The sequence below is a fragment of the Nyctibius grandis genome, chromosome 18 (genome assembly GCF_013368605.1).
Source record: "Nyctibius grandis isolate bNycGra1 chromosome 18, bNycGra1.pri, whole genome shotgun sequence".
Lineage (NCBI taxonomy): Eukaryota > Metazoa > Chordata > Aves > Nyctibiiformes > Nyctibiidae > Nyctibius > Nyctibius grandis.
In genome coordinates, this window is record NC_090675.1 from 7568898 (window position 1) to 7585595 (window position 16698).

General features: G+C 40.3%; 2 protein-coding genes across 9 annotated transcripts in view; one reads left to right on the top strand and one right to left on the bottom strand.

The window, feature by feature from the left end:
- Window positions 1-16698, top strand: part of SPECC1 (sperm antigen with calponin homology and coiled-coil domains 1) — a 92562-nt gene that overhangs the window by 60675 nt on the left and 15189 nt on the right. For 7 of the 8 annotated variants that reach the window (XM_068415673.1, XM_068415674.1, XM_068415675.1 and 4 more), the window contains 5 exons: window positions 6129-6274; window positions 6490-6590; window positions 7882-7963; window positions 10998-11148; window positions 11627-11729. In XM_068415673.1, the coding sequence (XP_068271774.1) occupies window positions 6129-6274; window positions 6490-6590; window positions 7882-7963; window positions 10998-11148; window positions 11627-11729 (583 nt within the window). Of the gene's footprint in view, window positions 1-1642; window positions 2942-6128; window positions 6275-6489; window positions 6591-7881; window positions 7964-10997; window positions 11149-11626; window positions 11730-16698 lie in introns of those variants that run through there. The other variant, XM_068415679.1, reaches the window with a different exon arrangement.
- Window positions 6342-16698, bottom strand: part of ZSWIM7 (zinc finger SWIM-type containing 7) — a 65995-nt gene continuing 55638 nt past the window's right edge. The window contains exon 7 of the transcript XR_011049453.1: window positions 6342-6352. The gene's annotated coding sequence lies outside the window, so the exon portion shown is untranslated. The remainder of the gene's footprint in view (window positions 6353-16698) is intronic.

Here is a 16698-nt window from a genome sequence, read left to right on the forward strand (position 1 = left end):
CTAATTCTATGACTAAGAATGTTGGGGGGAGGTTGGACCAGCATCAACCAAATGGAATAAGGAAGAGAGGAGTTAACTTGTCCCAAGTTAGTACTGATTGAAACCTACAAATTGATCAACCCCTGTTTCAGACAGTCTTCTATGATATTTTACATCTTAATTAATGTTAGTTTTCTGCAGTAAAATGCAAAAGTTTACAGTCCACTGTTGTGTAACTGTCTCCTCACAGGTGGGGGCAATTGGAATTAAATAGTCTCCATCCTTGGAGGTTTTCAAGACCAGACAGGATAAGACCCTGAGTAACCTGGTCTGACCTCATTAGCTGACCCTGCTTTGAGCAGGACGTTAGACTAGGCGACTTCCTGAGGTCCCTTCCAACCTGAATTATCCTATGATCCTGTAGCAAGTTTTGTCATTTCAGAACACTCACTTTGGAAATAAATAGATTCATTTTTGTGGCTGTTTTAGGATCAAATATTTAAGTGGTGGAAAAAAAATGCTATATTAGGTTTGTAACACAAAGGAAGAAAGTTATTGCTGAAAGTACTCCAAATTATGGATGGCTCTTTTTGGCTTCATTACACACCCATTTCCACGCCTTTCTGGCAATACACTGCTTAGCAGCAGTGAAAGTTTCAAGGTCTTACTTTCACTCTTTCCCTTCAAGTTCTCAAAATGATTTTCGCACTGTAACGTTATGTGCCTTGAACCGAGAACATGGAGGGAAGACAGTTGAGCTGGGAGTAGTACTCAGAAAACAGAGAAATTTTATCTATAATTAAATGAACGACAACTTAGGATAATAAAAAAAATTAACCAAATCTTCAAACGGAAGCCTCAAGTGAAGGTTGTGATGTATCCCACTAATTTGCTTCTGTTCTTCCTCCTGAAGTCTCAAATGCCACAGCATGGCAGTGTTACATGCTTTTTCTCCTGGAAATAAGCTTGTACTCTCTGTGTATTAAACCCTGCTGTCAGTCTGTATGTGCTGATGTGCTGCTCATCTGTGCCTGTGTTTTGCAGCTGTTCTGTCTTACAGAGGTTTGGTAGTTCATTCCGCTCTCGCTGAAAGTAAGCAGACTAGAATGTTAGAGCAGGGTCCTTGAAGTATTGTTGGTTTGCTCTAGTTAGTGACTCCTCAGAGTTGTGTTGAGTGTTTTGTTTTGTTTTGTTTTCACTGGATGGAGATTATTCCATCCCCTTTGGTGTAAGGACCTTGAAACAGAAACTCTGACTGAAGCAGAGCAACTCTAGTTGCCTGGACGGGTTCATGTACCCATTTTGAATGAATAGTCCTAAATGATTAGAGGAGAGGAAAGCCAGGAGCACCATCATCCCTGTTCTTTGAAATTGGTTCCCTGGCTTTAAACACTTAATTTCTTCCTGAACAACATCTGAGCAACATAGATTTTTTTTTTTCTTTTGTATTTTGTATGGTTGTTTGCTCATCATGTCCCAAAGCTGAATTAGTGGAGTGTTAAGGCACTCCTTCAACTGCCCTAGCAACACCATCAGCATTTTCCCCTCTCCCCTTGATTTAGTGATGATGGGATGATTTAACTGTGAACTAGAGAGCTGTACCTCAGGATGGGCATTGTATTGCTTCTTGTAACTTCCCCGATTGTTGTCTGTATCTCCATAGGTGCCTGATCTCTACCAGCTAACACAGCCCTGAATGGATGCATAGCCAGGCCTGTGAGACACTTCAGGACATACCTGCAACTTGCAGCTGAAAAAGGGAAGTTTCAATTCGAGAAAGCACCTCCAGTTTTCTATTGCCCTGCAAAAGTCAAGTGTATCACAAAGTGTGAATGCTGCACCTCCTCCCCATGGGCAAGAGCCTACTTCTTTGTTTCAGAAGGCTCTCTTCAGAAGACTCCATGAGGCGGAAAAAAGTTCTGAATTAGTCTAAAGCCAGCAAGGCCATAAGAAGTAATCACAGAGATTTGGGGAACTGAAGTAACTGAGGGCTTTTTTTGGAGGGATGGGGATATTTGCCCTGAAACAGAAATTCAGACATGCCATTTTAAGCTTAAACAAAAAATAAAACTGAGTGTGTATGTCTGATTTGTAAAATTTAATGTGCATACACATCATGAGTTCTCCATATAGTATTATATTCATAGATCTATCTGTGTGTGTCTGAATGCATATATGCATACGGGTCAGTATGTATACATACACACAAACTCAAGCCATAGGTTGCTGAAATCCGGCAGGAAAACTGAATAGAAACATGAAGTTATTTATTCAGTATCAGCTGCTTTGATGGTTTCAGATGTTTCATGTTGTATTGACAAGGCAGTCGCCACTGGGTGGCATGTCTGACTCAGTGTGTGTTAGGGAGCGGGGCGGTGCCCAAGGAGCGTGTCCTGCTATGACTTTCACAGAGAATGTCCCACGTGAGGTTTGTTCTGGCTGTGAGAATTGCAGATGGAGAGATCAGAAGGAGAACAAATTAATATCTCAACCTCCTAGTAAATATCCTTTTGGAAAGGAGTCTTTCTCATGCCCTTAACTCAGGTGAAGTATATGATGATCAGGGAGAACTTGCTGAAGTTCAGCTTTGCAACTGGAGATACCTGGAGAGCTCTTTACTTGGATGCTAAGGAGAAGCACAGAAGTCACCATCTCTACCAGGAGATCATCAGGATTCATTCCAGGACTGGAATTTCATGTGTTGGCTGTGGGATTCCCACCCTTTCCTCCTGGATGTGAAGACACAGCAAGGGCCTGGTCTCAGAGCAGGCTGAGCTAGTAGAGAATTCTGGAGGATGTCCTGGCTTTGGCATGGCCTTCACCTTTGGGCCGTGCTACTGGAGTGTATGCATATATACACACTTGTGTTGCCTTTCTTTTCTGTGCTGGCAGCTGTCAAATGTTGGTTTTTATGTTTAAGAAATATATATGAAGTGCCAAATAAATGTTTAAGTGTCTGGAATTGTCTGCTGCCTGCCCTTGGCCTCTCTTCTGTTCTGTGCATCAGTAGCTGTGTCTCTTCTTTGTGTCCCTTGGAGTTCAGGAGAATTCACAACAATGACAGGAACTGTGTCAAAGACTAGATTACAGAGTGTAATTTTTTTCTGAAAGTATGGTTCTGTGGTCCTAGGCTACCTGTCACGAAGAGGTCCTCAGAGCAGGTTAGAAATTTCACAAATACGTGAAGTCTACTGTTGCCAAAATCTATACATTAAGCACAGAAAGACTTGACCTTGTTGGCAGTCTGTTGTCCACATATTCCAGACCTAGACAACAAGGAGACTAACTCTTGCTATTAGAGAAAAGCTCACTGCATCTACTTCTCTCACCAATGAATGAATGGAACTAGGCAGTGGCTTTGTGAAAAGGGACTGCACATCTTAATTCCTTTGTGGCTAAAGTGGTCTGCTTCCTCCCGGAGCTGCTCCACTCAAGCCAGCTGCACTTGCAGCATTTATTTATGTGAACCATTCATCCTTGTTTCAAGGAAGGCATACAGCAGTAAATGACATTTTGTTCAAATCCGTCCTTTTTGTGTCAGAGCTTGCTTAGTCTTCATGGATGGCCTTAAGCTATGCTAAGCTGAATAAATTCTGTGCACAAGGAGTCATTTTTGGTTTGAAGTTATGGCTTGTCATTAATCTTTCTAAGTCATGTTCTCCTATGCTGTTCTCCTGAATTAGCTTGCTACTGCAAGTTAAGCTGTTACTCTTCTGCTTCTCTATTAAGAAACCCATATATGTACACAACATGCATCCCCTTATCATACAGATTTTTCTCTTAGAAAGTGGAAGGTACTCGGCAAGTTTCATAACTCTCCGTTGCTCGTTGGCTGGCATGTGTGGTTTTAGTTGAAGCAAATAAGTCTCAGCACTATTCTTCCTACCTTTCATGCCCAGGTTTTGCAGCATGAGAGGCCTCAGTTTTCTGACATGGTTGTGTTTAATCTAGGAGGCTGTTTCAGGGTGTGTTAGAAGCCTATTACAAATATACAGACTTAAGGTTACAGGAAGCATCCTAACAAAATTGGAACCGGTAGTAGCTCCAGCACTTGAATCTTTGTAATTACTCTGTACAATGACTGAATGATGGCATGTGATTTCTCAATGGACTTTGCTGTGGCATGGCATAGGGGCTGGTCTAGTTACTCTTTCTTTAACGTGATTTTTTGGAATCAAAGGCTAGACTGAGGAGACTAGTTTGTGAGGTTTGAGCTGTTCACAGTTAAATCCTAACCAATGAAGTGATGGCTGCCCTAGAGCATACCTCTGGCTCGCTTTATTCTCAAGTTTTGCCAGTTGGTCTACAGGCATTTACTGATAACACCCCACAAACCTTGTGCATACCCCTGTTACCTGGGTAACTAGACAGAACTCTTGCATAGTGGCCTGTTTAATTCTTGAAAGTGTAATGGATTGCATTGGGTGGCTTGATATCTTGAGGCAGAAATCTGTCCTTCCTCTATACTTTACTAGAAGCAGCACTCCTTTAGTTTTTGTGTTTTCGTATGACAAGTGCAGATGCTATCACCTGCATATGCTTTATGAAGCCACAGAAGAAAAAATGAAGGGTAGAACTTAAAGTTAGTCAGCAAAACACTGGCTCCCTTGGAGCTCAGTGAATCTTACCCAATCTGCCTTTCCTCCTTATTGGATTAAATGGAGAAAGGAACTGAAATGGCTTTTTCTCTAGCCATCTGCCTCTGCAGGCTCCCCTGGCACACAAGGAGCTTGAATGAATTAGCAAAGAAATAGCCAATATCTGCTTAAAGACAGCATCTCCTTAAGCTCTGCTAAAAATGGAAACATGAGTCACTCTTATTCTCTTATTCATTGACACCCTTTAGCCCCTTGCGTTTTCTAGACTGTGATGCCAAAAGGGAAAGAGAAAGACACTGGCTTCTGTTTTTAGCTCAACAGAAGTTGTTCAACCCCATAGGCACTTTCTGGATGGAGTCCTCCAGCCTCCTTATGAAATTATTCCTGGGTTTGTGTTTATGTAGCTCTTGGTGCCTTACCACGCTTAAAAGCAGGGAGAAGTGGTGATACCTCAGAACCTGTAGATCAGCACACATTTCTTAAGCAGCTAGGAGATCAGGAAAGTAATGTATAAATACTCTCTTTTTATGTGACTAGACTTTGTTATCCAGTTGCAACTTTCCTAAACTAAAGCTAGGTAATTACACTCGAAGTCTACGTGAGAGCTACCGGGTAAGTACAGTGTCAGTGCTAAGCAATGTCAGACAGGTCTGTAAAAGGCATGATTAGAAGCAAGAGTTACACTGTGTGACTACACTTGCTGTTTAACACAGCTGTGGACTTTCCTGTACTAACTCCTCTAAGTCCAGCACCTGATCTTGACTTCAGAATTTCTTTTCCATGGAGTAACTGAATGATCCTTCCTGTTAAAATATGAGCCTTATTTCTGTTTGGAGTTTGTCTATCTTCATTGCAGCCATTGCATTTTGGGATTCTTGTGTCTGCTAGGATAAAGCACCTGACAGTTTTATTCCCCATAAACTGCTTATGGATTGTGATTGAGGTTTTACTTGTTCAGCAGATGTCCTTGTTGATAAGCTATAAGAGTTGAGTTTCCAAAGCTTTTCATTATGAAGTATATTTTCTGGTTTAATTTTTATGGCTGTTACCTGAACCCTGTCCAATTACTTATTTTATTTTCAATTATGGTGTTTTAACTGGTAACAATTACTCCAGCAGTGGTCACGCCAATTAAAAACATAAAGTGTAAAATAACATCCTTCTCTTTGATTACTTTCCTCATTATACACTGAGGACCACAGTAGCCCCTTGGCCCCTGTGCTGTATTGAAAGCCCATCTTCAGGTAATTATCGATGATTACTCACAAGTCTCATCAAACTGCTTTTTTCTGTGATAATCCTCCATCCTGTGTGAGGATGGGGAATGGGGATGATAAGGTTAACAATGCAGAAAAGTTTGTTAGACTCAATGATTTAGTGTGTGCCAGGCACTCCAAGAAAAGAACATGAACATTCTAATGAGTGGTCCATGTTCTGGGCATGACAATAAAAGATGTGTGTTGTTGGATTTGCCTTACTACAAATAAAGACCTTTAGTCTCTGCTTGCACTTCCTGATGCCCCTGACTTTGATCTGGTTTCTGCTTTGTAGGCTGACAGCTGAAGAGGTGGAATCTCTAGAGGCAGATACAACCAACCGCTGGCAAGGAGTCTGCATTAGCAGAGCATCTCCCACGCCGTCAGAATCAGCAGCCACCGTGAAGTCACTGATAAAATCATTTGACTTGGGATGCTCAGGTATTTGAACACTGTATTTTGTAGTAAATTTTTCTAGCAGTGAGCAGGTAACTTTGGTGCTGTTTCTTGCTTCTTAATCTATATTTTCTGTCAGTGCTTGGTACATAAATACTATCTGTGGAATGTCACTACACCAGTGGTTCCCTGTTCTGACAGAGAGAGATAGTTGGGTTTGAAATGCAAATGTTTCCACTTTTGTTTTCTTTTTCTTGCAGGTAGCACTGGACAAAATATCACGGTTCACAAGGTCCCCAGGAGCCCTCTAAGTGGAATTCCAGTGAGGACAGCCCCAGCAGCTGCTGTTTCCCCCATGCAGGTACAAGGAGCTCTTTCCATCCTTGTAGTTTTAAAATGGGTGGATGCAGTGTTTGCTACAGCATGACAGAGCTTCAGCATGCCAACGTGCATGTGTTGACAAGGGGAAGGGGAAACTCACCTGTTTATTTGCTGTGAAACATCAAATGCTGTAGTACTAACAAAAAGGATCAAAGTGAGTTTGTCTTTGACTTCAGCTTCGAGGTCTCAGTGGACGGATGTGAACTCTTCGGAATGCAATTTTGAACTTTTAATCCCCGTGGACCAGAAAATAGGTTTCAGTTATTGGGAGTGAGTTACAAGAAACATCAAACTAAACTAGGTAGCTTGTATGTGAGTTGAGAGACAGGGGATAATAAGTTTCTAAGATATATGCTCCTAGTTATCCAGTAAGTTCATACAGTGCTGAATGAAGAGCTCTTACAGTTTGGGTTTTTTCCTACTGAAGCATAACCACGCTGGAATGTGGTACTACTTATGTCACTGCACCAGTTAGTTAACTTCCTGTTAGCAATTTTCAAGCCTGTGGTGCAATGTTATTGGAAATACTGCTTTTGTGAAGGATGGAGAAGCAAATGCACTGTGCTTCCTGATATCCACATGTACTGAAGGTGACGTACCATCAGACTCCTAACCTTTCTAGGCTAGAGAAGCCACTGTATGTTTTTTGACTGCTTGGTCACTAGACTAACAACAGGATATTCCCCTCTGAATCTGGGTAAAAACCAGTTGCAAGGCTAGGGTGTTTAGGTGGGTGTTCTGAAGAATGAGATGACTTTGAAAGACTACTTAACAAATGTGTGAGCACATTCCCTTCAAAGAATCAGCAAAGGAAGTTTAAAGAACAGGATTAAACAGAGGTCTGGGAACCTTCTATTAATGCCTGGCTGATGGGGTATTAATGCTGAGAACTGGTGCTGGGGCTGCAGAGACAAGAATCCTTCTGACTTATGATTCAGGGTGCTGGGACAGAGGCAGAGTTAGGAACAGGCATTCTTACTTTGGATTTGTGACACTAGGTTATGTTTGGTAAGAGCAAAAATGGTGCAAATAGAAACGTGAAACACTTCAGTAACCAATATATTACCAGCTAAAAATATTGTCCCTTTGTCCTTTTATTTTTCACAACCATTTATCCAGCTATATGTACAGCTGATGCCTTGTTGAAAGGTTTCTGTATCCCTCTATCTGCTTTGTGATCTTGAGATAGCAGAAACGTCTTTCTACTTGCCTATTTAAGCGTGATGGCTAGTATTTTTTAATTATCTTTTCTACATTTGTTTGTTGCACAGAGACATTCTGTATATAATAATGCCAAGCCAGCCAGCAAGGGTGTTGCCAGACACACAGATCTTTCAGACCTTCCTCTTGCAGGTAAGTTGCAGTAAACGTAGAAATGTTGCCTTTTTTTACTAGCAAAAGCTTATCATTAACTGTTGGCCTCTGCCTGGGCCATTTTTCCTCTTCTCGTACGGTCAAAGGAAACGTGAAAAAGTGTCTTCAGAGTCTTTGTTTTCAAGAGTTTATTAATTTTGTGATGTTTCCATTCCCATCTTTATTGTAGCCTCAGAAAACTAAAAAATAGCTGATTTATTATGGTTTGCCAACACAAACTTGCCTTCTTTATTCCAAAGTATCCGTGGCACCTCTAATCCATGCTGTGGAACTGGAGAGGATTGGATTTTGTTCAATGTGTATGTATATGGAACAAGTCCAAAGCACTGTCTTTTGAGGGTTTATTTGTTTTTAAATTGAGCTTCATTTTAAATACATCAAACATTTCAGACACCGATGTGACTGTTTTAGGAACAGTCATATTTGGGCTCCAAATAGTTTGTTTTGAGAGTTCTCAAGAGATGCGTTTGTTTTTATTTCACACTTTGCTTTTGTTCCCTTGGCATTTAATATTCTTTTCTACCAGTGTTTGTTTCCCATTTTCTCTAGGGCCCTTTATTTTGATTATCTAGTCCTGAATATAGTTGTTGCATTGGAATCAAAGCTAATAACAACAGATTATTGAATTTTTAAGGACAGATGAAATATTATATTCCTGTAGTGAAACCTCAGTGAAACTGCAGGGAGGGACAAAAAAATCAGTCACAGCTTCATTGGTAGACTGGATTTTCTGCAATAGTTTGCTGGTACAGGAGAGAAATTAGAACCTGTCTTCATTTTTAGACTCTTCAGATAATCTTCTAAGCTTCCCCTTCTGTCATTCAAAAATGAAGAGATACTGGATCTGAACAGCAAGACAGGTTATAGCATAGATGGCAGCATAAATAAATAACATCTCGTCTGTGCCACTGGCTTCTCCTGCAGCAGTAAATGCTAAGCAAGCAGAAGTTATCAGTGGAACAGACAAGAGTTTATTTGTTTGTATCGGTAAGTTTCCAGAAAATGTCTTGCATGAGAGTATACAATGATCCTAAACAGAGCATAAAACCTTTTTAATCTCTACCAGTTTACTGTAGAGTGAAGTAATTTGTCAACTGTGCAATATAATGCCAGTCCTTATTAATAAATATCCCACTTCAGGCCATGGTTAATTACTGTTATTACCTATAGACAATTGTTCTGTGAAAATCTGTTTAAATCAACTGATATTTTATTAGCCATTGTATGGTAAAAATTTATGGTTGCTTATCTAACAAATTCCTGTATTTACAGCTTCTCTTTGTACCTGGGTTTAATTTAGTTCCAATAATCCATAGCAAAGGCTCACAATAAAGTTGTAATAGCTCTGGTTCCAATCTAAATAATCCTAGAAGGCAGTTGATCCAGCCCTGTGCAAACAACACCGAATTAAAAAATATCCCCAAGGAAATTCAGAGTGAAATAGTCTCCATAATAATAATCTTCTGGCTGATTCCATCTGCCCAGTGTCACAGCGGGGTTCTGTGATGTCCTTAATATGACCCAAATGTTACATCGTTGGAGAGGAGAATGGGTTACTGCCCAGAGAGAGCTGATCTCTGGCTATGATTTAGAATCAGAGGTTTACTGGTGCTGTCCTAGAGTTTCTAGCAGCCAGAAATAAGTCAAATGAAGTATATTACTCATGCAAGTGAGACTCAAAGTACAATATACTGTTAACTTGCATCACTTCAGGCACTGCTGAATAATTCAAGCCGGTAACCACAAAGTTTCTTTAAATAGTGCAAATGGACAGTGCTAACAAAATGTGATTTTTCTTAATCATGATGCATATTTTTCATATGATTATTATCCTGTTTCTCTTTCCAAATACCTCCTAATATGCCTTCATCTTCTCCCTCTTTTCTTTCCAGCTAGATGTTTCCAATAGCCTTTATACCTGGGATCCTTCCTCCTTCCTTTTTCTGTGCTGTGCATGAACGCACCCTGAATGATTGGCACAACACTTCCTAATTAGACCATGCCATTAACCAGTACAATTATGTTAATAACAATTTAACAGTGGGTTTTTTTTTTGCTATCTTTATAAACTAGTGAGAAACCTACATTCCTTTTCATAATGTTCAGATTTCGTTTATTGATACGGCTTTTGTGGTAGATCTGTTTCTCTAAGCAGAATATTCTTAAGTTTAAAACGGTCCCAATAATCATTTATTGGTGGCCTGTCTGATCAGTGCAGCTATTTAAATTTGAGGCAATTCCCCATACATCCAACATAAGATGGATGCTAGAAGAGCTAGAAGAGTCATTCACATTTGGAATATATAATATTGATATGCATGGGGAGATAATTTGATTTCTATGATCTCTTTGGCTTGTCTTCAAAAACCTATCAACATGGGATTCTGTGGCTACTAGTTGTGTTGATTTTATTTTATTTTTATATATACACATATAAAAATATATATCATAAAATATATTCTATAAAAATACGTAGTATGTGTAATAAAAATATAGATGCATCTGCTATGAATATATTGAGACTTCCCAAAGTTCTGTCAGATAGGATGCCAAGCATCATGTGATAAAAAGTGCCTCTTACAGCTGCCTTGAACTGGGTTGTATTCAGGAGAAAAGAAGCTTTCTTGTTATAAATTTGCTAATGGCAGAAAGAAATTATTGTATTAGGGCTGGTCAGTCATCTGGTGAAGATATCTGGCCATCAGCGTTTGAACCTTTAAGACTGTAGATTTTGGTATTTCCCCTCATTCACCTGAGGCCCCTACCCCCCAGCAGGAGTATCAATCACAGGAAACCAGGCAGTCTGTACTGCTGAGATCATCAAAGCCATTCCTTGTTATGATCACCTCTAATCTGCTCAAGGTTTCCGAGCCCCATGTGTGTTTAATGAACAAATGAGTACATTTGTTTAGAATCAAAACAACAGACTACATATTGTGTGCTGGGTGGCAGGACAGTGATTAATCAAATTCCTCAGACTGCAAACTGACAGCTTTTTTTTTAATTCCCACAGACCTTCTGAAGGGGAGGAATGAAGAGCTGAAACCAGACCATTACCTCCGTAAAAGCCCCTCCCTGGAATCCCTGAGCAAACCCCCTATGGCCTTCAGCAGCAGAATGCTTACCTCTACCCCCAGCAGCTTGAAACCCCAAAGCAAACTCAGGTACCAACTCAGTTTCCTGGGAAAAACAGCACACTGGGAAGATTGACAGCATTGCCTGGCACCAAGATGAATGTTTTAATCTGGTGAACCCCTGTCTCCAGTGGAAACTCTGCTGGCTAGTCTGCCCAGTTCAGAATTACCAGACTGTGTCGGATCCAGATGTCAAAATTCAGGAGCCACTAAGTTGTATACCAGAATTCCATTATGTGTACGAGTGGTCAACTCTTATTATTTTACTGTGGCTTTGCATGTTATGATGAGTTAAAAACTAAAGGCTTTGAGGTCTAAGGGAAATCTGGACATGTAATTTTCTTCTGTCTTGAGAAAAAAACGTATATATTTACGTATTTGGTTTATGCTTAGGTTCTGTGCCGCCATTCCAGTTTGTCGTACAGATATTATTTACACGCTCTAAAAAAAAAAAGAAGAGAGAGACTTCAAGCATATTTATCTTCTCTCTTATGCTTCCCTGGATTAGTGTGGAGAGAAAGGACCCACTGGCAGCCCTGGCTCGGGAGTATGGTGGTTCGAAGAGGAATGCTCTCTTGAAATGGTGCCAAAAGAAGACTGAGGGTTACCAGGTAAGGGAACAGGTACATTTTCACTTTTCTCTGGAGAATAATTCATCACAGAACGATGTGATGAATCACTTTCCTATAGGTGTGCATTGAGCAGTGTCACTTCAAATAAATGTGTATTTCAGTCTGCTGATTTTTGCATGTTTATTTCTACTGGGTGTTTCCATCCTCTTCCTTCCAATTTCTTTAACACTGCATTCCCCAATATTACATTGTCATAAGTAATTTGTGTACAAAACCTGAAATATTTACTGCATCAAAGGTCACTGATGGTGAGAAACAGAGTGTATATGCGCAGCAGCTTCAATTTGGCATCAATTTTTGAAATTACATTCTAATATTTCTTCTGTAGGCTTCTGTGGGATGTGTGCTATTGTGAGAGTTCTTTCATTGGTCATTTCTGTAAAACCAAAGAAATATTTCTTTGTGTGGCCTTGACCAAATGAAGTTTGCAGCTTGGGGCCCCACTCTTTCTAATATGCTGCTGTTTACGGGATTTTACAAAGCAAGTTTTGACTGCTTGAGAGCGTCTCATTTCTTTGCAGAGTGATTTATTTTCACTGTTAAGCATGCAGAATGATTTGTCCAGTTCTTGCATGGCTGTTGCTGTGCTTATCAAACTCTGGCTAGAGTTTGTACACAGTTGAGTTAGGCCTTTGGTTCTGCTTGTAACTGAGCTGTAGGAGGCAATTATAGACAACAGTTCATCCTGTGATATATGCTGGGTGTGCAGGATAGTCTTGGTTTGATATAATATTGAGATTTTTCTTTCTTAAGAATAATATTGTTTGTTACTTAGAGCAGAAGACAAAAGCAGTTATCACCACATGATATGCACCCTGGAGCAAGTCTTTAATAAAGCACAGTCCATCTTTTAAAGTAAATAATAAAATATTTTTTTTCTTCACAACCAGCTCTTTATGAAGCATTGGCTGCAGGGTGCAGGAGTTTAGAAGAAAAGACAGTAGCTTTCCCTTTAAGTAAACTGATCTGTAAAAGTTTGAGTAATATCACTGGCGTATTCATCTGGTTTGCACCAATTTCACAGGACAGGTATCAGAGAAAGCTCTTGACTTTAGACACACCATAGAAAGAATAAAGCCAGGGTTAGCGTTTAGCCTCCAGTTCTGTAATACTGCCTAAAAGGCTACAGTGCTGCTCCCTGAAATTGTGTGCTCTATGCTGTGTTGATTTATTTTATATCTCATCTACTAAAATTCTCCTGGTCTTGGATTTGAAGGTGTCAGGGAACATTCCCATCCAGTCCTCAGAAAATGATTCATGAAATACAACTTTTCCAAGTCTAGCTTCTGTTAAGCCAGCAAACCCGTCTCTTGAGTAACACTTTCTCCCAGTGGTGCGACCCTTTGTTGTTTCAAATGGCACATATATGAGCTTCCTCCACTTCTCTTGAAACAGTCTGAGTTAACTGTTAGAAGTGTTCTCTGAGAGTCAGCCTGTAGTTTCTTTCTCTGATTACACCCAAGTTGGACTAAATGTCTTGAAATTATTATGTGGCTTTGCAAATATAGAGACCTGCCCTGATTCTGTAGGTACCAGACTGGCACCAAGAGCCACAAGTATTCCCTTCGTGATAGAAAAGAAGTTTTGTTTTTCTGTGCCGAACCCAAGTAGTGGAGCTGACTGTGTATCAGATAGCAGGCCACCCAGGAGGTATGCAAGGCAATCCGGGTCTATTTGTTTTTCCTTTTAGTATTAGTCTCTGGAGGAAAGTCTGTCCATGCTTCAGAGGACAGTGGAAGCCTTTGCTTTATATATGGCCGCTGGAGTGTTGTTGCTACGTGACTGTGCAGATGATGTTTCAGAAAAAGCTTTGTCGTTTTGGTTTCTGCTCTGATGAGGCTCCTGTATTCCTGGCTGTCCTCTGGCATTACTCTTTCTGAAGCAGCAGAATGAGTTTTCAGCAGTTTTTGAGAACACACAGGTAAGGCATTGACAGAGAGTGTGTAATCCAGGAGAGTCTGAGAAGTTCAGACTGATGTGATGGGGGGCCTTATTGCCCAGAGCGTGAGGTCTCAGGGCAGAAATTAAAATCTGATGAACCAAAGGACAAACACAGTATTGATTTATGGGGAGAATCTTGCCTCTCTGTCTTCACTGTTTCACTTAGAGGCATTATCTCTTGGACATTCTTCCTCAGATTCTCATTCCCATTGAGTTCTTTGTGGTACATTCACTGACTTTTCTTGAACTTGCTTTTCCCAGACCCTTGCACTCTTACGATAAGGCTGATATTAAGATCCACAGGGAGTTTTTATCATTCTTGAGTACAAAGAACTGGAGTGGAGTAAAGAACGTCACCCTCCTTCCTGCCTTAGCCGCTGCAATAGTGGGAATGAGGTAATGAACTCCACTGAGCAGAACCCTGATGGTGTGCATGACTTCTTTACAATAGATAATACCCCTGTCTATGAGGCATCATCTGTGCAAATCCCAGTATAATCTGTCATGTTCTTTCTAACATGAAGCCCAGAACCACAGATAACTTTGGATGCAAACTGTTTTCAGCTCTGTGACACAGTGGAATGAGAGAATAAGAGACTCGCTGCTTGCTCGCCTAACTTCTTTTTTCAGTGGTAAAATGTACTGCCTTTGAGGTCTAGTAACAGTTCCTGATCTGAGCTCGTGAGGAAGAGGGAGATTCCTTTCTTTTTAAATTGTGAAGATACCAGATTTCATTTAACAGTATGGGCAAAATGGATTAGAATAACTGATACTGTCAGTAGCAGCTACTGCCCATGTCCCAGATTCCCTGAGGAAACCTGGATTAGTGACCTGGGGATAAGGCCTAGGGACCAGCACACAAGGCTCCACTTTTTAAATGCTTTAACCCATACAAGCCTTATACTATAGACAGAAATTTACATCCTGCTCCTGGCATATATCCTTGCATTGACTACAGTGGGAACATTCCCTGGCTTTGAACTTCAGCATTTTCCCCAGGAGGCAATCTCATAAAACAAGAGAGGGACACTGGAGGGAGTTGAGAGAAGTGCAGCACAAATTAGTAGTGCCCTGGAGAGTTTAGTTTGTTTTTTAAAAAAAGAAATTGCATGAGTTACAGTAACTGAGGGGAAACATGAAAGCATCTATGTTTCTCTAATCTGCTATATCATTTCTAAGATCCCTACTTAAACAGTGATTTGATACCAAAAAGATATGAACGCTAAGGGGAAAGAGTAATTATTTAGAACATGAAAAGAGAATCACTAGAATGAAAATAAAGTGGAAGTTCAGTTTAATGACTAGGAGAAAAGAATACAAAAGTGGGATTCCATAAACTGTGGCATGATTGATCAGATTATTTCATATTTCAATGCCTATATGAATGTTATCTGGTACTTTGGCCATTGACTTTGAATAACTATGCAGGAGAGGTGCTAAAATAAGGCTTTGGGCTCAGTGGCTTTGTGCAAAACTTCCTTGAGGAAAATCTCCAGCTTAAAAAAAAAAAACAACCTTAATCTAATGTATGGTTCCCTACAAGAACTGTGCACTGGCACATGATCTCTTTTGCCAGACGTACATATACTGTTCCTTCTGCCTCTCTGAATTTGTTGACATCATGGTGTGTAATGTAGGGTGATGAGACAACCAGACTTGAGAACTGCTTTTGTGGCTCTGGAACTCAATTACCACAAGTCCTTTAAACCACAAAGCCTGCTGAGAGTAAGTTATTTATGTTAAAATAGCTTTTTCTCTGTTGTCTTGTGGGTTTTTTTTCATCTATTTAAAAAGATGATACATCATAGCAACAGTGTGAAGAAATTGGGTGCCTCTTTTCTAACAGGCTCCGTTCCTATGAGTCGTAACTCCTGGAAGCTGCTGAGAGTCATTCTTGTTGCATTATCACCTTCCATAATCATATCATTAGTGACTGTGGTGTTATTTAAGTGCCTTGGTTCTGTTTGCTCTCTGTGGAGCCCATTTGTCAAGGGGCCAAACCTCTCCAGATTAAGTCTATTACTATCCACAGATGTATTGTGAAAACACGGAACATCAAGAGGCACTTAACCCGTGATCATTAGAACTGAGGATTATTGTTTCTGCCACATATACCCTCTCCAGAGAGGGGAGGGAATTGCTACCATGTTAGTGAATATGGTTTGCTTAAAAGAACTATTTTCATGTTTTTCCAACCATTACACATCCATCCTATGGCACAGAGGAAGAGAATCTGAGACCGACTCTTTTCTCCAATGCACAATCATGGTTATTCTTCTTATCAAAGTTATATTGTTTAACAGGATCCATTTAGGATCCACTTGTTGCAGAACCACCATCTTTCATAGCGAAGCTATCTGTGTGGTTGTCTTAAGTAGAAGAATGCTAAATAGGAGGAGGTGAGGAATATTCTAGAACTGACAAAGGGAAATGGCAGCTATACCTCTGAAATTTTTTGTATTTCTTATGTTCTGACCTATGCATTCAAGCCATTGAATTATCCCATCTCCCTGTCTATGACAGTGTCAGTACACCAGCTTATGGATAAAGGCAGTGGGCATCTTCAGGAGAAGAGGCAGTGCTTCCTATTAGCACTGACACCAATATGAGATGGCTGATAAATTGGTATTGGTCTTACTGGTATTTGCAGGTCCAGTCTCAGATCCAATTTCATACCACCTGGGGGAACCTCAACAGCACGGAGAAACTACTAACCAGAGCAACCTTTACGTAGCTTTCATGTTGTACAAGCAGTTCCTGCAGAAAATAATTCCTTTTAATTATTCTGCATAAAATACACAAGCAACTACGAGCAAAGCTAGAAGAAAATGATTTGTTTCCGTGCCTTAATGGGAGTTATTTGACTTTGCAGTGGGTCCCAGGAACACTGTACAGTTTTAGAAAGCATCCTTAGGAGTATGTAGGAACTAGTTTTAGGGCGATACTCTCTGGCTTTGTATTGTTTAGTCTAAATTAGGAAAGTACAAATACCTGTATGCCCAGCCAT